Raw genomic sequence first — 23,292 nt, 5'->3', positions numbered from 1 at the left:
CAACATAGGATGCCAACATGGGGAGGTAAAGGTATATGATTCTCTATATGACAGAGTTGATGATGCCACTAAGCGAAAGATTGAGAAGACTTTTGCTTCTAAAGTCAAGTTTGTAGTGCCCATTGTGCAGAAACAGCAAGGATATAAAGATTGTGGCCTCTTTTCCATAGCTTTTGCCACACATTTGGCTTTTGGAAAAACTCGTTTCAACAAGACTGTATGTGTCAGCACCTTATTGAATGCATTGAGAAACAGCACATTTGTATGTTTCCATAAGCCAATGGTTTCATCACACTCATCCTCATGTCCACTTCCTCCGTTATTCCTTTGTCTAATTGCTGGCAGATCTCGGTTCCATACCACTGTTGAAATTTGCTCCGTAAGAAGTCTTTTGCAGGTTTGTTAACTGACAGATCGAGTGGCTGTAGTCTTCAGTGCAATTGTTTGGCACAGTTACATTAAGGATATTGTTATCCTCTAGCTTCTTCAGCACTTTACTTCTACACTGTCCCTTAAATACATCAAACAAAACCAGTGCACAATGGTCATTGCTAAGGCCAAGTGAAGCTCTTTCTTTTTGGAAGGATGATATTTTCTATGTAGGCCATACATGTTTCTTCGTTTGCCCAGTGGTTGGCTGTGTAGGTAAGGTTCCAGTCAGATGGAAAATTGACATTTTTTGGCAAACATTTAGGGGTGGTACCTTGGTATATCAATTGTATGGGCAGAAATTTCCCTGACAGCGTACAAGCAAAGATAGCTGTTATTTGCCTTTTGTCATCCACAGCTGCTATTTCCACTCTCTTCATGCCCTTTCTTTCCATAGTCCACTGACTTGAAAGGACGATCTTATGGGCTGTATGATCCCAGTTTTTGACTAGGCTTGGTCGTATATCCTCCATTTCAACAGCAGCATGGATGTCAAGTAAATACTACTGCTTAATCTCATCAAAGTTAATAGGATTGACTTTGCATTTGCTATTAGCCTTTCTCTTCGTACACCCCATCCGATGTAAAACACTTTTAGCCCATTCCTTGGTGAGCTTAAAAGAGCTGGCTGTTGCTTACTTGTGCTTCATCAATATTCCTGTTCCAATGCCGATGACTACACTTGTTCCAATTGGTGTGCCTCTTCACCTCATGCCGAGAATCTTTTCTTGTAGGTGACAATCAAGTTTCTCACCCAACAAGGGAGGCTTTTCCCGCTTCTTCAACGGTAGTGCATTGATACAAATCTCCTCTCCCACCTTTACTTCCTTGGATTTTATAGTTAATTCCCTTCAGTACAAATCCCTCCAGTCTCTAATGCTACTTTCTACAACATCATATTTCCTTGAAGCACTAGCCACACCATATTCACTGGCAAACTTCCCAATTGTCGCTCTTTCTTCGTCTGAAAACTTTTGGTACATTCCTCTTCTCTTCCTGTTATCCTGCGTACTGGTATCACGAAGCTCGCCATATTCAGCATTGACTACTTTAGGCGAGGCTTTAGGTGTTTGATGAAAGCCAGAATCATCATCTGCTGGGCGCAGAAACTTTCGTAACACCATTACTATCCAACACATCTCAAATGAGCGCTTTAAATGGGCAACCCACACAAATTTTTAAAAGGTTATATTTTCGTGGATAGCAGGTAACCATGAAATCCACGAAAATTTAAACCCCTCAAAATTAAATACCCATATGGTATGTAACAAGTGGCCAATGTCATATGCAAGCACAGACAGCAGTGTGCGGCAGTGAGTTCTAATGACAAATAAAATTGGTATCTTGCAGGCCCAGGGCTGCTACAACTAAATGCCTCCAATCTACCACTTATTGATGATGCAGGGTCCCAGGAGGCAGGCCAGCACCAGAACAACAGCTTGCAAGCACTAGCAGCTAATAGCTTGGGTAACCTTCTGCACCAATTGGGTGCTTTGGACAAAGGCACCATGGAGGAGGACAGGTTGGCAGGAGCTGGCTATGGCATCCTCCTTGGAGAGGTTTTACCCCCAGTACCTACCAAGCTGGCAAATAAGACCAAGAAAGGAGATTCTGTAGAAATGCAGGACATGCTCCCAGATATGTGGTTAATACCTGACCAGAGTGAGCAAACTTCGCATGGGGGCTGCTGTCGCACCATGGACATTCGGGTGTGGGCGCAATGTTTTGCAACGTATATTTGGGTGATTGCTGAAGATGAACCGCACAGGATGCCAGGCTTACTGGACTACATGAAAAATATAATCCAGGCCAGCCAGGACTTCATGGGCTCAGCATGGTTGACGTATGATGATACCTTTAGAAGACAAGTGGCAGTCTCTGGTAACAAACACTGGGGTGTGTACAACTTCTCCCTGTACTCTATGTGCTCCACTGGGAAAGCCCAATCCCTGGGGAGATGTGAATACTGTCTCAGACACAACCTCCAACTCTGTCCCTTGAAGTCAGAACAGCTACCAGGAGAGACCCCTTCCTTAAACTCCATGCAGTCTAGTCAAGCCACCCTCTCTTTAAACCTCATGCAGTAGTCAGACCCCTAATGAATCATGGCCTCGGTGCTGCCGATTCAATGAAGGGAGGTGCACCCTAATGGATTGCTCCTATCGTCATGCGTGTATCAAGTGTGAGGAATGCCACCCAGCGATATAATGTGGGCAGTCTGGCAGGAGGGGCCGTGGCAGGAGTCGAGCTCCCCACCATTGACCATACTAGAAGCAAAATTTCAGCAGTGACAGTTCCTTTTTATGATCTTATTGTAATACAAGTTTTTAAAACATAGTATAGTGCAAGTCATCAAGAATGTCCAAATATTTATCGCACAGTAATCGCACTCACCAAGAATCGGTAACTCTATCTTTTTCGCGAGTCGTAGGCGCTACTGTGATGAAGTCACGTATTGATTTTGACGTCAATTGAGCGAATGGTTGCTAATGTATCACCTGTTTTATTTTAGCCAATCAGATAGCAAGCGGCATCTTTGATATTTGTGGTTGCCATAGCACAACCATGCGCATTGCATCACAGCAATAAATATTTCGCACCTTCTGTTGCTTCCTGTCTGTTGTTTGCTCAATTCAACAAGCTGGAAAATGCATGTCAAGAAAGCGCAAGGTGTCCCTAAGGGAAAGGGCTTCTGAAATGAATAAGCTAAAAGTTGAGAAGCGTTTGAGGTCTGGTGAGGTTTTTCGTGAGGAGGTCAGAGCTGGAACGTCGGAAGAGATGAGTGAAGATACCAGAGAAGGCACTAGTGCTGTCGACACCGTTCCATTTGAAGATTTGCCGGCACCTTTAGAAGAAAATAGTAGTGATGAGGAAGCCAATGAAGATGAAGATTACGAAGGTTCGATTGCTGAAGATGAAATTCACGCTATATTTGAGGACTGGGTTAGTGACATGAAGCGCACAGATAAGCAGAAGGAACAATGATAGTTTATGACAACTACATCCAGAGGTTTGGGTTAACCAAGACAGGAGCTGCAAAGGAAACTGGGCTACTTTTTAGAGTGAATGAGAAGACAATAAGAAGGTGGAGAAAAGATTTTCTGAGCAACAGTGGAGAATTTACTGAAGATTCCAGAGGAAGACACAATAGGTACCATGTGATGATGGACGAGCAATATCGAGATCTTACTTTAGAATGGGTTCGTGGACATGCATCTGTGAAGGGTATGCCGAACATGACTGCTCGTGATTTTTGTATTTGGGCAAATGGGACCCTGTTGCCTTTGGTAAGGGAGCACCATCCTAGCATACCAGCCAATGTTAGTTTGAGTACAGCTCGTAGGTGGCTCCACAAGCTAGGGTTTCAGCTCTCCAGCACCAAAAAGGGTGTCTACATTGATGGGCATGAGAGGAAAGATGTAGTCGAATACAGAACCCTTTATTTGAGGCGTTTAGAAATTTTGTCCAGTACTCATGCACCCCCACCTCTATGTACAGATGAAGTGTCAGAGCCTTTTATCGGGCCCCAACGTAGACACTTAGTTTTGCTTTTTCATGACGAGAGCACATATCATTCAAACGAGGATCAGGGCTGGATGTGGGCTGAGAAGGAAAACCAGTTAATTAGACCTAAAGGGCAAGGTCGAGGGATAATGGTAAGCGATTTTGTTGATGAATTCAATGGCTTGTTGAGGTTAACGATGGAAGAGTTCGAAAGAGGCAAATTAGAGTATCCTGATTTAAAGCAGACAGCCCGTGTGCTACTGAAGTATGGGGCTGAGGGTGAAGGTTACTGGAACAGTGACAAATTTATTGCCCAAGTTGAACATGTTATTAAAATTGTTAAAGTTAAGTATCCCAGAGAGTTGTATGATGTGATTTGGCTTTTTGACCATAGTTCTGGTCACACAGCTTTTGCTGATGATGCCCTAAATGTAAACAGAATGAATGTACGTTCTGGTGGGGCACAACCAAAGATGCGGGATACTATGTGGAGGGGTAGGGTACAAAAAATGGTACTCCCTGATGGTACGCCTAAAGGAATGAAGAAAGTTTTGATTGAGAGGGGAATTAATGTGACTAAAATGATAGCTGAACAGATGAGAAATGAACTTCAAAAAATGCCAGATTTCAAGTACGAGAAAACCAGGGTTGAAACATTATTGCATTCAAACAATTTAAAGGTTATTTTATTCCAAAATTCCACTGTGAATTAAACCCCATAGAACGAGTATGGGGACAAAGCAAAAAGTTTACCAGAGCTCATTGTGATTATTCATTTAAGGGGTTAGAAAATACGCTGGACGAATCATTAGATACCATTCCACTGAACACCATAAGGAGATTTTTTAGGAAAATGAGGGACTACTTAGCAGCCTATAGAGAAGGGTTAACTTTGGGTCCACAAATGGAAGCTGCTATAAAGCAGTACAAGTCACACCGTAAAGTCCGAGAATAGATAATTGAGCTTTTGAAACTTCTTGTAAATTCATTACACTAACTAATTTTAATTTTTTTTTTCAGTGCAATTTTTGTATTTATCATGTTCTAATTATAATTCAAGTTTTGTAACCTTATGTTATTGTAGAGTACAGATAAATTGTAATTTATATATGTAAAAAAGCTGGCATAACTTTATGCCATCATTAAAAATCAATATTATTTTTCAGTGGAAAGTTTCCTCCTACCCATAGCTTGGTGGCACTCAAATGTTAAGCTGGCATCTAGTACATCTGTTGAGAAAAATTGAAATATGCATATTATTAGATATTCATGGTTATTACATCATGGAGGTGGTTGATGATGTCACAAATGTTCCAACTTCCTGCTGTGTGTAGAGTAGCTGTTATATTACCATATTTCCAAATTTGAAACCTGTAAGTGTTTCAGTGGTGGAGTTATGGTCATTAAACTGTCATAGGCCATAAACCACTAATTTTGGACATTTATAATGACTCGCACCGTACCAATGATCAACTAAATTTCATGTTAATTATATATTATAAAAATATTGTATATACTGTATACATGAGTTAAATGGCCATGCCCTAGCTATATGCAAAAGGAGTGGCGGTGGCATCAATAAAGGTAGCACAGCAGTTTTATGCTGTGTAGCCCAAACAAATACTGACAAACTTTGACAGCTAGAGAGCTACAGAAGACCAGCAGGATGTGTCACCTCCAAATCCTGTGTTTCAATCCTTCATGCACCTCTCAATTGAAAAGACTGCAAGGCGCAACTAGCCAACCACCCAGAGAGATTCCTATCCCACTATGTGATTCAAGGTATCTGGGATGGGTTCCGGATAAGTTTGACTACATAAGTCACAAGACAAAGAAGGCAAATGACAATATGTACTCAGCCATGGAACACCCACAGGTGGTACAAGAGTATCTGTTAAAGGAATGCAGAGAACATAGAGTGGTTGGCTCACTCAACCCAGCAGTATTGCCACAGGTGCAAGTAAGCCATTTTGGAGTAATTCCAAAGAAAAATGGCCAGTGGTGCCTGATCGTAGATCTGTCAGCCCCTCAACCAGACAGTGTCAATGATGGCATCAATTGAGATTGGTGTTCAACATTGTATGTGAAAGTTGAGGATGCAGTAAGAGCAATATCCCGGTTAGGGAGTGGGGCTAACCTGGTAAAGGTGGACATCAAAAGTGCCTACCATATAGTGCCAGTGCACGCTGACGACCACTTGCTGTTAGGTATAATGTGGAATGATAATCTGTTTGTTGATTGTGCGCTCCCATTTGGTTTAAGGTCTGCACCAAGGAACTTCTCAACAATTGCAGATGTACTGGAATGGAGGGCAAAATTTGAAGAGATCCCAATTATCTTGCACTACTTAGATGACTTCTTAATTATATCCCTGTCCAGTTCAGATGAAGGAAGCAGGCACCTGCACACATTACTGGCAGTATTTGAAAGCCTCCAAGTGAAAGTTTCACCAGAGAAAGTTGAAGGCCCAGCTACCTGTATTACCTTCTTGGGTATCGAGATTGATACTAACCAAATGGTTATCTGTCTCCCATACCAAAAACTACAATCATTAAAGTCAATGGTAGCAGAATGGCTAGAGAAGCTTTCATCAGCAAAGAAGTCGTCATGCTCAGTCAAAGATCTTCAGTCTCTGGCGGACTTCTTACAACACGCCTGCAAGGTAATCAGACCAGGTAGAGAATTTCTGCGTAGGATGTTCGATTTTTTAAAGGGGTGTAAGAAGAATCAACAAGGGGTACACCTAAACAAGTCCTTCTTGTCAGATCTAACTTGTTTCTAGAAGAGTGGAATGGAATAAGAATTGTAGAGAACCCGGCAGAATGCCCTCCAGACATTAACCTACATACTGATACGTCAGGCTCCTATGAGTGTGGTGCATGGACAGGGAATCAATGGCTCCAACTTCAATGGACACATGGTGTAGCCGATTGGTCAATTGCAGCTAAAGAGCTAGTCCCAATAGTAATTGTAGCCCTGATCTGGGGAATTCAGTGGTGCAATAAGTTGATCTTGGCCCACTATGGCAACCAAGCGGTGGTAGAAGTTATCAATTCAGGTTCCTTGAAGGATGCTACACTACTGCACTTACTACGTGTTATCTTCTTCGTATCAGCCCACCATGGTTATGCTATAAGGGCTACACATATACCAGGGGAAAGGAATACAGCAGCAAATATCCATCTCTAGGAATAACCTGACTTCATTCTTCTCACAGATCTCAACAGCCCATCCATCATCCCTCAATCAGCAGTGGACTTGGTGATTCTTCAACAGCCAGACTGGTTGTCGCCAGATTGGTTCCAGTTGTTCAAGAACTGTTTGCTGCAGGCACAACTTCCTCAACCAAGAAGGTGTACACCACAGGAACAAACCGCTACATGAAGTTCTGTGAGGCTGCAATGCTGTCTGCATACCCAACAACAGAAAATACTTTAATGTTGTTTGTAGCATATCTTCATGGAGAAGCCTTATCCCCAAGCACTATAAAATGTTAATCTAGCAGGAATTAGACATGATCAGATCAGGGCAGACTTTGATAACCCCCAGATATCTCAGATGCCTCAGCTTGGGTATGTGCTAAAGGCAGTCAAGAGATTAGCCAAGTCAGGTTCTTGTAAGAGACTCCCAATTACTCCACCCATTTTACAGAAACTGACAAGAATATGGGGAAAACAGGCAGATGATGTAGATATGAAGATGTTATGGGCAACCTCTTGCTTATGTTTCTTTGGTTTTCTAAGGTCTGGTGAGGTGGTAACCCCAACAGTCAACACATATGATCCAGAGGTACACTTGTGCTAAGGAGATGTGCGGATACACAGCCACACTTACCCAACATTTCTCCAAATACAGATAAAGACCTCCAAAACTGACCCATTCAGGCAGGAAGTGATGCCATGCATTGGGTGTCCAGGGTCAGACTTGCGTCCAGTGATGGCAGTGGTCAGCTACATGATGGGGAGAGGCACTATTCTTCATCAGGAGAGATGGTGATGAGGGATTACTTTTCAACAGCAGTCAGGACACCCTTAGCAGCTGCAGGTCTCACAGCCCAAAACTATGCTGGTCATAGCTTCCGCATTGGGACTGCCACAACAGCAGCTCGGCAGGGGCTGCAGGACTCTCTGATTAAAACCCTGGGTAGGTGGAAGAGCATGGCCTATACCAGGTATATCTGGACATCGAGGGAGACTAACCAAAGTGGCCAAGGCTCTGGTTAGCAGCAAGAAGACATGAAGTAAAACAAAATGTTCAGTTATGAACAAGTCATGTGTATTATGTATGCATGTAGTAGGTATTTATATATGTAACACTTTCACACCTCAGATGAGCTGCCTGGGCTACATTTCATATGTAGCCCAGCTAGCCAAGCTACATATGAAATGTAGCAGGGCTACAACTGGGCAGTGATTATATAGACGTTGATCCCAAAATCGATTGTGGGGATCAATTAATACTCACGTAATTAGGATTGGATTTTGCTGTGAAAACCACTTAGGCAGAGAGCGTTTTGTTATCCTTGCTATCCTACAAACTGAAAAACGTTGACCTAAGGTGAAAACAAGTGCTATCGCTTATTCACCAATCGTTTCCGCACGTTTTTGAATACAGACATGCCCCCATCATGAAACTACCATTCTGCACGGAGTAACCACTCTGCAAGCAAGCTTACCTATCTAGGCATTTAGTGAACTCCATAATTTTTTTATAATGATTCAATAACACTGATTAAAACAATAAACTTGTGTAACCAAAATTCTCCGTGATACCTCTAGGATATGTCCATTCATCATAACCGAATGTAACCAGAACGTACCAGTTGCTGACCCATAATCCAAAATTTTAGGTATTTATATACAATATATCCAGTGGCTGCACTCGTATTGGCTTGGGTGATTGATTGCCCTGTACAGGCTATCAGCCCGATGAGTGTTGTGTATTAGCTGTAACACGGGGCATTCGGACTTTGCCTAATATGTAAGCCCTCTGCCCTTGGGCCTGCGGCCCTCGGGCATACATATCAGTTGACCCTCGGGCAGTTGGGCATATATATCAGGCAAAGCCCTCGTGCTCGTGTTACAACTATTACATATATATTCACATTGTCTGTTATAGTTTAAAAATAAATAAAGAATGGAGGTTTGGAAGGTCAGCTCAGGTGAGGTTCCCTCCTGCCCCAGAGTTCAGATACAAACCAGGGGCAGGAACTCACCCCTGGGTGTAGTGGAAGGAAGCCCTTCCCACTGTCTCTCCCAAGCTGAAGAAAGTAAGCTATTGGTAAAGTTACAAACACCAGCTCCATCTCCCTACCTAAGCCAAAGGGTAGGGAATAAGGTTAGCAGAAGAGGGGCCTCCTTAACAGCTAGAGAATCCTATACATTGAAAGGTTCAAACTACACCAGCTGCCAAACCTGCCAAACCTCCACCATAGAGTTTTGGTAGGATGTGAGGTATCCTTAAAGCGCACATCATATTCAGGATGACACTATTAACTGCAAATTATAAAAATACTTGTTTAATACACTTTACCATCAAACAGGTTTTATGTCAGATAGGCTAACTAATTATAACAATGCTGGTTTATTTTGACACTTCTAGGTTATTACATGCTTTGCAAAGCATACAGCTTTGTTAAATAACTATTTAAAATTTCTCAGATGTCCAACTAGAGTCTTAGAATGTATATGTCCTTCGTTCATCTAGTGATACCAACCAAAGTTGTGTAAATGAATGTAATTTGTGTATTAGAGTTTTATTCTTCTCCTCTTAGTGGAACAAACACTGGGAGTGCTAGCATTAAATGAAGTACATATAGCAAACACAGTTAATGTTGTGTGGCACAGTAAGTGCAAGTTCCTAAAATGCAAGAACTATTAGAGTTCCAGTATGCACAGCACCATGTGCTCAACACCTTGGCAGTGATTCATTCCTATTGGAAGAAAGCTCACCCACCCTATCACTGCCCACTAAAAAGTTTACAGTATGCAGGTGGTATATGCAGTTATTGTGCGCTAATGACAATCCTAGATATATAGTATTTCCCTGCACATAGTTCTGTAGCACTAGAGTAGACTGTAGTGATATACTTGTTGATGTACTTACATATTTGCTGTACTTGCATCCAGTTATTCTGAGCCATTGTACACAAATATAAGTTTGCTATATACTAACAAATATATGCACTTTTGTGTTGTGAGTTCTTCAGCTGTAGGTCTAACTGGACCCCCTTTACCACACCTGCAAGAGGAGTGCTAGCCAGGTCGCTATTTTGCATCCTGTACTGAGAAAGCTCTCCAGTCTGAATTGCTATTAAGGGATGCTCTACAGATCAAATTGCTATCAGGAGATACTCCCTCATCCATACTGCCATTGGAAGACACTCTCCCATCTAGATTGCTATTGAGAGATGCTCTTGCATACTGATCATCATCAAAACCAGATACAAAAGCTATATAGCACCAGCCAGCCATTACGCTACTATGGATGGACCATATCACTACTATCATGCTTAACTGTTCCTCAAGGTGCCACTTGTAACTCCAGTGGATAAAAACAACTCTGGTCACATCCTATCACAGCTGTTGATGCTTTCACTACTTTGCTACAACCAATGGTTAGGTGACACACCCTTGTGGAAAACTGCAAGGTCAGCACATCACCCACTGCTGCTATATGCAATTTGTCCATTCTCCTTAGAGGAGTCTGAGGTCTCATGCACGTAAGTTATCTACCTAATCCATTAGGTTTCCCATTTAGAATACCTATGTAGGTGTAAAGAGTTTAGAGGGATAGAGACGTTTCTCTGCTCTAAACTCTTTCATTCATCAAAAGAAACCAACACTCCTACTTCCTACTTTGGTCACCCTGGAATTATACAACTTCACCAAGGGCATCTACCATAGCGGATGAGGCCCCTTGCACTTACCAACCCTCCTCCTCAACCAAGATATTATAGGAGCTGAAAATGAAGATCATCATTTGTGTAAGTAGGTGAGTGTTAGCGTAACTAAACATTTTAACTAACTAACTGATGCCTCAGCCAGGCATAACTCGACTATTGTTAAGGCTACAGGCTTGACTTACTTAACTGGCTTCAGTCTGAGATGTGCTTTTGCCAATTGCAGTAGTTGCAATGCATGCATCATGGGATTACTTTTGTCTCTCATTTCTTTCTCCACTACGTACCACATAGGTGAATGGGTGTCATATAGTTTCAGTGTTTTAATTTACATAGTGAGATTGGATTGATTGCAGAGGAACTTCTCATATTGCTCTTCATTTTTAATGCTGTATAATGGGTGAAACATAGCTGAAAATGACCACTGTGTGTTTTAGTGCATTGATAGTTGGAGTCAGACAATTAATTTTTATAATGTGTCTAGTGTGATGTCTTTCTTTTAATGCATATGTGATGGTCACTAGTAATGTTAAAAAAGTATACAAACAAGTGTAAGGAAAAATTTATTTGAGTAGGGATCATAGAATTAAAAAGCAATAAAGCAAGGGAGGTTATCAACACTTGTAGCTATACTAGTGGATATTTAATCCCTTCTTCAGTATTGGCTATACTATCAACAGGATGTAGGAATGTGATTTCCCTTGTTTTATTGCCATGATCCCTATAATCATGTGCTCATTTTCCCTTACACTTTTACTTATATACAGCCTGATTCACTGAATGTACTAGAAGAAAGCCAAAGAAGGAACACAATTAAGAATCTTTAATCGCATATTTCAGGAATGTTTAAAGTGATTTTATTTACATCAGCAGAACATATATACAAATCAAAAAGTAGTACTATTGAAAAATAAAATTGCCCTCAAGTAAGAGCTTTAACAAGTGATTTACCTGAAATATATGGATTCGCATGAGGGCCGAATATATATTTCTCTTGGTGACTCACCTACAAGAGTGGGCAACTACAGGTACGCTTTGTGAGCGTATTTACGTGAATTTTGATTGTAAATAACACAGATCAATGACAAGGCATTGCTGAGACCAAATGGACACAAGCATGCAGATAGCTTCATTGTTGGTACTCAATTAAACACAGAAAGCCAAAATGTTAACTCATAATGATGTTTAAAGTGCACTAAAGTGCTTACTTACTAGCTATGGAAAGTAGTAGTGAATATGTTTACAGCACTAATGGCCAAATTAATTAAATGCCACACCCAGTGCTAAATACAGTGGAACCTCTCTTAACAGACTCCCAGAATTAAGAACACAATATAAAAAACCTCCATGTTAAGGACAAAATTTTGCGCCCAACAGGCCTGGTTAATACATTTTTTACCTCTGAAAGAGGAAACCTCTATATTACAGCAAAATATGACCAAAAAATCTGGGTCCCAAAATGTCCGTAATGGAGAGGTTCCACTGTATGGTACCAGGTGTTTACAAAACAACAACATAAAGAAGAAAATGCAAGCTTATGTTTTAAGTGCACTAAAGTACTTACTTTGCTAGCCATGAATAAACTAAAGTAGTAAATATGTGTACAACTCTAATGGCCAAATCAATTAAGTGCCACTCCCAGTGCCATACATGACATCACATCAGATGTCTATATAATCAATCATTTCTAAGAATGGCTGGAATGCATTACTAAGAAATGGAGGTAGTTTTTCAAATATACTCCCTATATAGGAGGGATATACTACCTCTGTTTCTCGTTAAAGTATTCCTGAGCACTGATTGCAGTGCTATATGGCATTTATACACCTTCTTTTCCTTTTGGAATGAGGTGTGAAAGTGATATATTGATTTTTGCATTGTAATCAGCCCAGTGTTGCTGTATGTTTGGCCTCTTATCATATTTAAGACCCTTTGATAAATATATGTGAAGTTTTTTATTTGGTTGGAAAACAAAGTGTTTAATTTACAACTCTTATTATGACTCACGGTAGTGAGTCGCGCGGCCAAGGAAAGTAGGGCGCACGACTACCGTGAGTTATTTACACAAACGACTAACTCTAATAGAACGCACACCTAAAACCTACCTTTAAAACTATTCTTTTGTAAAAAAAACATCGCAATACAACAAAACCTTTGGTATATTGTTATATAAGTGTATTACTGAGTAAGTAATCCCTGTTATATTTTAGTAACACCGCATGAAATTTAGCTGAAAACATCGTATCTTCTCCTTCTTCTTCGCATACTTGTTAGCACGAGCTGCTCATTTTTTACTCTTATATCTTAGATTGTGACAGTTCTACAGCTTTGGATTTGCTATCACAAGTTCTTTGGCTAGTTTCTTCAGTACAAATCTTGGAACTCCACCTCTCTTGCGAGAGCCACCATGCATTAGCGATTTTCTCAAAGTTTGATTCATTCACTCTTGCGCTTCATGGGACAATCTTGATATGTAATTAAACATATGGAGTAGTTTCGCTCGATATGACTTGCCATTTTTTCTGGGAAGTAGTCAGTTAATTTCCGTACGTGCGCTCATATACAGTAAATTCAAATGGATCAATTCAACCTCCATGGGTAAATTAAAACTACAAACTTTTTTGTTACAATGACCATTATAACTGGGGTAGGCTTTTGGACTAAATCAGTCAAAACAAGAGTAAAATAATAATGGAAGAGAGAGTATCCAACTCTAATATACTGCATCAAAAATGAGCACTTAAGTATATCCGTAAAACCTTGCATATCAAATGAGTGTTGATAGTTAGCAATCGTCACCTTAACTGACTGTCTGGTCATGGTGCGGCTAAAGCCGCATATATCATGTGACAGTTTCGAAGTCTTTCGATTGTGGTTTAGCTAGGCGGATGCAACGTGAGTGCAGCGACAGTGGTCACAATCAACGGTGACTACACTGGCATGACTGTTAGTTCATCGTGACTACTAACAAGATACACCATGGAAACGCCCAATTGGAAACGTTCCACCTGATGGCTCGATGCTGAAGACCAATGATTTTTGTTTGACGATTCTTTTAACACTTCTGATGGTGATGTAGTTTTAGCGGAAGAACAACTGTGCGAGTCTGTGGCTCAGTTTCACTGATCGAACAACAGCAGTTTTTACAGACCATTCTTGATGGAGTGAGTTTTCATTTTCCTGAACTTTCCTTTACAATGGCTCGCGATGGAACCACTAGTGCTCCGGTGTTAACAATTACACAGAAGGATTTGTTCAGTCATCCTCCATTGGGTATGATTTCTTGTGTTCAAGTGACTATTGAGTACAAGAAGTATAGTGTTTTTGTTTTGCTTCATTTGTGGAGTACTGGTGAAGTGAATGGTTTTGATGATGCATATGAAATTTGTCGAGATATCAGTAGCTCGTCCAGATACAAGTTTTGCCCTGGAATTGACCCAGACTACTATGAAGAAGGGTACCACAAAATATTACGTTTTCACCTGAAAAGTGTGTGATTGTGTCGTTTTCCTTTTACACGTGTGGATTCTGTGAACTGTATGCTTTGGTTTAAACCAGCATTAAACTTGTCTGCTACAGAGCAGGCAGCAAGTGAAGTTAAATGTCCACCTTGCAAGCGTTTAGTGCATGATTTGAATTGGCAAAAGAAGAAAACGGATGCTGAAAGCCCGAGCAAAAAAATTAAACATCAACACCCATCTTCAAGAGCCAGATTACAGTATATGTCTCCATTTAGCAAGCAGAAGCGTAAGATGTATGTTCAGTATCAAAGGACAAGTAGCATACGCAAACTGAGGAAGTATAAAGCTAGTGAACTTGTACTAGATGAGCAGAATTCTGAAACGTGTTCAGTTCTGGAGGCCACACAACCTGATGAGCTTGAAAAACTGTTCAAAGAGGGTGACGAGCATGGTGTTGGAAGCTTAATGAAGAGAAGAGCATACGGTATACTGATAAGGATCGGCAGAAGAGTGATTTTTTCCATGATCAGGAAAGCAACAGTGAGTAGTGGTTGATAAATTTTAAAGTAGTAATGCATGAGTGTCTTTCACAGAACAAGGAGGCAGGGAAACAGGTGGAATATGATCACCATACGGATGGATTAGTTATTGTTATGCTTTAAACTCTTGTATATTAATTTTGTAGCATTAGCTGTGTATGTGCGGAGTCCAGCTGTGTACAAGGCATTGGAAAGTTTTGGGATCCTTAAACTACCGTTCAAGTCTACAAATGCAAGCATACACTGGTGCATTCATGCATGAGCCTGGAGCTAGTAGTGTCTGCATAGCTGCATGACCAAGTTGCTCGGTATGTGATATTTGTAGAGGAGTGTTGCAAAGCCGGAAAACAAGAGCCTAAAGCTGACGGTGTTTTGATATTTGACGAGGTGAAGGTTGCATGTCAACTTTTATGGAATTCTCGGAGCCATCAACTTATGGGACTAGCCATGACTCCTGCAGACCTGTCATCTTTAAATGACATTTACAGAGTTTTGCAAGACCCTGGAACCAACATACAGACCTCTTATACTTTGCAATTTTTGTGGAGGGTCCTCACAAGCAGTTATGATATTGTTGGGCCATGCTTTACATCCTCGGTATCTGTTGAGAACAAATTTGTGACGGCATGCATTTTTGAAACCATTAAACTTTTTCAATATCATGGTTTGAAAACCAGCTTATTAATCTGTGATGGAGGGTCTGCAAATGTGTCAGTGATTAAAGCTAGCCACGGACGCCATGGTGCGTACTCTATAAATAAAGATGCTAAAGATCCATTTGAAGTACAGCCCTGGATAAAGAACCCTTTCAATCCTCCCAGTAAGATCTTTTGGATGATTTGTCCATCCCACCAGGTAAGTGTTATGTGTAATGTCATACGTTACACTTACATGTTTGGCAGCTAAGAATATGATAAATGCACTCTTCGTCAAAAGATAAAGGCACAAAGCAGTTCCAGCGTGGAAAAGCTCTGTCATTTTTGGATGGATAACCATTACAGATTTGTACAAGCATGAGCTGGGTAGAGCCAGCAATGGACAGGCAAGAATTGTGCCACGACTGAAAGAAGCACATTGCTTAAGAGACTCCTGGACTAACCTAAATGTATTGCCTGCTAAGATCATGCAGGTAATGGTGCTCTATTTAAAATAAATGTTATTGAGTTCTTGCTACAGCAAGAACAAGTGTTGGGAGAGTTAATTTGGTACATCAACCAAGACCCACCACCTACAGACTCCTGTACTGCATCCGAAACATTAGCATATTTAGAAGCATGCAACCTTTTGTTTGAAGAAGGATTTCTTTCTCATGATCGGATAAGAAACATGGATTCCCATGTCTTGAAGAATATCTCCAAAGGATACCAGTATTTTTCAGATTGGTTGAGGTCTCTCCTTGATGAAGGTAAAGTGTTACATAAGTTTGTATACATAAAATTTAAAGTTATTTGACTTTTTCCTGATAGATGCCAAGTATCCTCATACATCTGCAACACAAAGGTCATTTCTGTCTTGGCAAAGTAAGTACATGCCAGGCCAATTTTTGGTTGTGTGAATATTTGCTCTTCACATACTAAAATGTATGCTGGTCTTTTAACATGTATGTTTTACCCATTTTGCAATAGCATGGGATCTGCTTCGGATAGACATATATGGGTTCAGAGCCTTTTGCCTGTGGTTTCTTACCACTTATTCTACTTACTTTGTCTTTCCACTACGGCTATCAGGATCTGCTGTTGAAAGTCTTTTCAGCCAATACAAATACAGTGCAGGAGGGAAACTGGACTCTGTGAACTATTCAACTTTAAGGGCAGCACATTTGATAAAGCAGTGCAGTACTGATCCCCACAGTGGCTCAAGTTACAGAGATGAGCACTTAAAGTTTGCTGAACTGCCATTACACAAAACACAATACAACAAGCACACATAGTCAAATTATTTCATACATACTGTAATTATGTGTCTACAAATTATTATTTGTTTGTCAAATTATTACATACATATTAATTATTACTTGTACCCATTATATATGGGAAACTGCCAATTGACATTCGCAGAAATCTTGCCCGTGAACATGAAAGTTCTGAATGGACCATTAGTGAACTCAAGGATGCAATTCTTAAAGAGATAAGAGTGCTAGATTCTGCATTGTCCCCCTTGAACAAGATCCCTCATGAATCACATGTGGACCAGTTGACCACTGCTCTCCACACTAACACTAATGGACACCACTCACAACGGAGTAAGAATACCTGTCTGTTCTGTAAGGGACCACATTTCTCAGCTCGTTGTGACCATGTAACAGACCCCCAACAGCGTCTAGAGATAGTAAAGAAGGGGAAGAACTGTTTCAACTGCCTGAGAGTCTCGCAATGTACATCAAAGTTTCGTTGCAAATCCTGCAAGCAGAAACACCACTCCAGCCTTTGTGGTGCTGAATTTGGCAGATCACAAGATGTCACTAGAAAACCTGAAGCCACATCACAGACTGTTACTGCACCAAAGCCATCAGACACTAACAAAACAGAGACAACATCAGACAGTACAACAACTGTTACCGCCGCCATCATTCCACCTGAATGTACAACCAAGTCACCTACTAGTTCTATCTGTCTACTGAAAACTGCAGTCGCACCAGTTTGTGTAAATGGAAGACGCACAGAAGCAAACATTTTATTCGATGAAGGTGCGCAACGCTCCTTCATGTCCAGCAAGCTAGCACAGAAACTGAGAATCTCTCCACAACACAGTGAAAACATTAACATTTCCGCATTTGGAGGAGAACCATCATCCTTTCAACATTTAGGGGTTACAACAATTAACATTGAAACACTTATCGGAGAACAGATTACAGTATCAGTTTTGTTGGTTCCAATGATTGCTGCACCTTTACAGAACACCTACCACACCCATTTGTTGAACATGAAGCATTTGGATGGTCTCCAACTAGCCAACCCAGTTACTAAGGGCAACAAGTTTGAGATATCCTTATTAATTGGTGCAGATTATTACTGGAAGTTTGTTGGTGACCGTATTGTGGAGGTGAGGGTCCAACTGCTATGCAGTCTAAACTAGGATACCTCCTCTCTGGACCACTTACCCTACCAACCCCCTCCCTGGTTGATGCTAGTGTGCTACATGTCTCCATACCAATTGAGGAGGAAGTGGGTTCACCCCTTTGGGTGGCTGATCTCACAGATATCACACATACACCAACTGACATGAGTGACCAGAACATCTTCGAGTGTTACCAACAGTCTCACATAAGGCGACAAAGTGATGGTGCTCATTGCGTCAAGTTTCCATGGAAACAAGAACATCCACCCCTACCCACAAACTTTACTGTGTGTATGAAGAAAACTCGCTCCTTGGCTCGCAGATTCAGCCAAGATCCAGCACTTCTACAACTCTACAGTAAAATCATTATGGAACAAGAGCAAAGAGGTTTCATCGAGAAGGTGACCATTCCAGATCACACTACAGATGTTCACTACATACCACATCACCCTGTAAGGAAGGCCTCATCAACAACTCCCATCAGGATTGTTTACAATTGTAGTTTCCATTCATCAGGAAACCCCAGCCTGAATGATTGTCTTCTGACAGGCCCTTCTCTTCTGACGGATATGTGCAGTATTCTCCTCTGTTTTCGATCTCATCCAATTGGAATCTCCACTGATCTGGAAAAGGCATTCTTACATGTCTGCCTTGATGAAGCAGACAGAAACTATACTTGTTTCTTTTGGCTCTCTTCACCTTCTGACCCAGAGAGTGACCTTGACATATACCGATTTAAGAGTGTGTTGTTTGGATCCACAAGTTCTCCCTTTATGCTTCATGCTACACTTTGTTGTCACCTTAGCTCCTACAATAACCCCGTGGCAGACGACATGAAACAGAATATCTATGTTGACAATGTCATTTCTGGTTGTGCCACCACATCACAAGCTGTGCAGTATTACAAGGAATCGCGTTTAATAATGAATGATGCCAAGTTTAATTTGAGATCGTGGGCCTCTAACTGCCCAGAGTTACAAGCTATAGCACTTAAGGATGAAACAGCAGACACCAACACAACTGTTAATTTACTAGGCTTATCATGGAATACATCTACTGACACTATTGGCTTTACAAAAAAGCAGTTTCTTCTCAATAACCAGTCTGTCACAAAGAGAAGCGTACTTCAGATATCATCAAGGATCTATGATCCACTTGGGTTCCTTTCACCTGTTACAGTTAAAGCAAGAATATTCATGCAAGAGTTGTGGCGGTCTGGTGTTGGTTGGGATGAACCCCTAGACAAGGAACACAGGGACACATGGCAATGGATTGCTGAACAGCTGCAAGACACTACAGACATTTTACTTCAGAGATGCTACCTGACCCCTGTAAGTGACACAACTAAGAAATTGCATGTGTTTTGTGATGCCAGTAAGAAGGCTTATGGGGCTGTAATATACACTTGCCAGGGAGATCAGACGTCCTTTGTCATGGCCAAGACTAGAGTAGTTCCGATGAAGAATCACACACTCCCAAGACTAGAGTTGATGGCAGCTGTTGTTGGTTCCTGTCTTTGTACATTTGTATTGAAGTCTCTTCACCATCTCAATTTTGATGTCACGATGTGGTCAGACAATCAGATTACATTGCATTGGTTGTTAAGTAAGAAGAAGCTACAACAATTCGTAGCAAATTGGGTTAATGAGATTAACAAGTTACTGAGAGATGTTACTTGGCACTACTGCCCCACAGAATGTAACCCAGCTGACCTTCTTACAAGGGGAATTTCCTCTGACTGCCTCAAAGCATCTCATCTATGGTATCATGGCCCAGACTGGTTGACTCAAAAATCACAGTGGCCTACTTGGAATGTTAGTGAAATCTTACTTTTACAAGTTGAGGAAGACCCTGCTACAAATACCTGTATGGTGACTCATGCAAGCATTGCTGTTCCAGGTATCCATAACATTATTTTAGCATCAAACTACAGTACCCTACCAAGGCTACTGCGTGTAACAGCATGTATCCTCAGATTCATTCATAATGTGAGACATCCCAGCGACCGCAAGGAAGACACACTGTCTACTGAAGAGATTAATGTAGCACGTTCTCGTTGGATCTATGGTTGCCAACATACATCATTTCAAAAGGAAATACACCACCTTCAGACTAATCATAGTAGACGAATACCGATGGTGCGACAACTGCGTTTATTCCTTGACAACCTTGGTTATCTGCGTTGTGGCGGGAGGATACACAATGCTCCTGTAAGCTCTGACACAAAGTTTCCATATCTTCTACCCAAGGATCACCATCTAACAAGGTTAATAGTTTATGCAGTTCACAAGGAGCAACTACATGCGGGAGTCTCCAACACAGTGGCAGCCTTGAGACAACGGTACTGGATTCCATCAGCCAGGCAACTAGTGAAACGACTTCTCAGAAAGTGTGTACCCTGCCGAAGGACACTGGGGAAACCCTACCCAGCACCAGAATCACCACCACTCCCACATTCCCGTACTAAGGAAGGTAGACCATTTGAGATAACTGGAGTGGATTTCACAGGGGCACTATTTGTGAGGAATCATGGACCGGAATGTAAGGTGTACATATGCTTATTTACATGTGGTCTTTCTAGAGCTGTACACATTGAGGTGGTCACAGATCTGAGTACAGAGACATTCTTACAGGCATTCCGTAGATTTATATCGCGTAAGTCAATGCCTTGCTTGATGCTTTCAGATAATGCCTCAACATTTGAATCAGCAGCAGAGGAATTGAGAAAACTGTTTAATTCAAAGGAGTTGATGGAAACCTTAAGTACAAGAGGAGTAAGATGGAACTTCATACCAAAGCGAACTCCATGGTATGGGGGGTACTGGGAAAGGATGATTGGAATGACTAAGACGGTCATAAGAAAGGTACTAGGAAGATCATTTATCACGCTGGAGGCATTGCAGACTTTGGTGGTAGAGATCGAGGCAGTGTTGAATGACCACCCATTGACTTACCAATCTGCTGACATTATGGACCCAGAGCCATTGACACCCTCCTACTTATTGTATGGCCGCCGGATCACCACTCTTCCCTACCCCGTTACCAACAATGATGAACTGACTGATCCCACATTCACTACAGGAACTGTACTTCGGGACAAGCTTCATAGACAAGAACAATTACTGCAGCACTTTCAGACTCGCTGGAAAAGGGAATATTTAACAGCACTGAGAGAGACCCACAAGGGTGGAGGTACCACGCAGCAAACAGTAAAGAAAGGGGACATTGTACTTGTCCATGATGATATACCACGAACTTGTTGGCAATTAGCAGTTGTTGAAGAATTGATTGAAGGGTTAGATGGGTTCACAAGAGCAGCAAGAATTCGTACCAAGACGGGTAAGACCAATAGACCAATTACCAAATTATACCCACTTGAAGTGAACATGTCTAATGAGACTACAGTCACTCCTCATGCTGACAGTGATAATGTTTCTGATGTCCAGGTTCCAGAAGATGCTACTTCTAGTTGTACGCGAGTAACAAGAAATGCTGCTATCAAGGCTCGTGAACGTATCAAGAATCGGACCAACACACTATCCATGGCCCCGGAGGATGTCAAGGATTGACTCACTCTAGCTACTTAGGACTTATCATTTGAACCTTTGTGTATGTAGTAGGTTAGGTTAGGTATTCTGTGTGTATGTAATTGTGGGTTTGAGTTGGGTCACGTGAGTAATAAGGTCCTTGACACGTGTTGGCGCTCAGATCGTCTTGGCTGTTCTACCAATTGGAAACGCCTCTCCTAGACTCCGTTACAGTTGGAGAGTGGAAATTTGTTTTGGTGACAATATGGTTGCAATGTCAGACCATGCAGTGTAACCTTAATCCCTTATACCTCAGTAATACAATTAATTAGTGTGTTAAATATTTACAAGCTAAAAGAATGAAGTAAGGATTGAAATGCATGTTATTGTGAATTGATATGTATAGATTAGATCCTTGTTGCTTTTTTACAAAATTATATCTGTGATTCCTTCATGTATTTAAAAACTTCCTCTTTCTTACAATTTTTGCTCTAATAATATGTACGCCATGACTATTAATCAAAGTGATGGACCTTTACACTACTGCAGTCATTTTTGGCTTCCACTTTTGATTTCACATGGATTATGTTTGAAGGTTGCATCCTTTTTAATTTAATCTTTTTTGTCTGCTTTGGAATGGTATCAGTATTTCTTTGGCTTTCTTAATGTACTGGTATAATTATTCATCACAGCATTTGCAACTTTATAGTTATTCAATTTGTTGTTATTTATCATACGGTGCAGTAGTACTATACTATATTTAAAAATATAAAAATTAAGTAGGGATCCAAATGATAAAAATTAGTGAAACAAGAGATGAATGATGATATTACAGCACAGTTCCCATACATTGGCATGGTATAACAATTATTTTGTTCAATGCCAAAGTAGGAATTTTTCCACTGAGCTGTGCTGTAATGCCATCTGTTTCAAAACTTTTTATTGCTTGGAATCCTACTTCATTTTATAAAATATACTAGTTTATTTAGTTTTGCATACAGCTTTACATGTGTGACTGTTCTATTAGGGTGACTGCTGCATTAGAGTATTTTAACCCAGTGTCCCACCTACCAAGGGGCATGGTCACTATTCTTGATCATTATTAGTAACCTAGATCATGGTTTCGAAAGTTACAGGTATCTGACAGTAGTGTAAGTGCTTTAAATAATTTCGTCGCATTAGTGTTGCAAGCCATGTCACAGTGTTGCTGATTGCTTATGTGCTGTGCAGTGGTTTGCCCTGTATGTTACAATTTCTGGAATAAATACAATTATGTTGCCATCTTTGCTTATTTTTGTACGTATGTCACTGCCATTGTTTGCTTTGTATACCACTTGATATTGCTGCTGCTGTTTATGTTGTATACTGCTGCATGTTGCTACCATCACTTTTTGTACATGTCAAAAGCTCAAGTTTATGAATACAATCAATAATTTTATGCCTGCTAGCGTAAGTGACCTATTATCGAACGGTACCTATTATCGAACATAAAAATCACGTAATGTATTCGGAAGTTCACAATTTTATTCCGTAAGGTGTTTATATGGAGAATTCCAGCCTATTCTTAATGAGCTTTCCATCCTTAGAGTTTATGTGTGGACATCACAACAGTCTTGATACTCATCACCACTGACGAAGAAATGAAGAAAAGAACACAGGAATTGCCATGAAAGAACTACAACTTGAGCGTGACTTTGGCGGCGGAATTGGCCAACTGTTTATCATTTTCCTGAGTAAAAGATGTATCCACGAAGACTGTACAGAAGGAGTTGTTGCAAACAAGGATGATAAGACTGTGTTATTTTTCGTAATATGCTGATTTTTAACTGTATGCATTTAACACTAAATGATTTGCCGTTGTAACTCACAAGTGC

At 40.8% G+C, this 23,292-nt stretch overlaps 2 protein-coding genes across 3 annotated transcripts in view; one reads left to right on the top strand and one right to left on the bottom strand.

Annotated features, from left to right (window-relative positions):
* The window catches only part of LOC136251181 (uncharacterized), a 60,187-nt gene that overhangs the window by 16,009 nt on the left and 20,886 nt on the right, over positions 1 to 23,292 (bottom strand). The window lies entirely within an intron of this gene.
* LOC136248606 (uncharacterized) lies at positions 14,832 to 17,192 on the top strand. Of its 2 annotated transcripts, XM_066040370.1 has the most exons (5): positions 14,832 to 15,689; positions 15,737 to 15,963; positions 16,011 to 16,239; positions 16,301 to 16,354; positions 16,460 to 17,192. In XM_066040370.1, the coding sequence occupies exons 2-5, from the start codon at positions 15,958 to 15,960 to the stop codon at positions 16,762 to 16,764; spliced, it is 594 nt and encodes a 197-aa protein (XP_065896442.1). In that variant the 5' UTR covers positions 14,832 to 15,689; positions 15,737 to 15,957; the 3' UTR covers positions 16,765 to 17,192. The 2 variants fall into 2 exon arrangements, with proteins under 2 accessions (XP_065896442.1, XP_065896441.1); XM_066040369.1 differs by having other exon boundaries at positions 14,832 to 15,963.

The sequence above is a fragment of the Dysidea avara genome, chromosome 3, assembly GCF_963678975.1.
Source record: "Dysidea avara chromosome 3, odDysAvar1.4, whole genome shotgun sequence".
NCBI classification, from domain to species: domain Eukaryota; kingdom Metazoa; phylum Porifera; class Demospongiae; order Dictyoceratida; family Dysideidae; genus Dysidea; species Dysidea avara.
The sequence above is the reverse complement of the archived record's forward strand: the minus strand, read 5'-3'. Positions and strand labels throughout refer to the sequence as shown.

Coding starts and splice junctions, on each gene's coding strand:
- LOC136248606 (XM_066040370.1), top strand. Junction 16,240..16,300: donor GAGGTCTCTCCTTGATGAAG/GTAAAGTGTTAC, acceptor TTTTCCTGATAG/ATGCCAAGTATCCTCATACA. Junction 16,355..16,459: donor GTCATTTCTGTCTTGGCAAA/GTAAGTACATGC, acceptor ATTTTGCAATAG/CATGGGATCTGCTTCGGATA.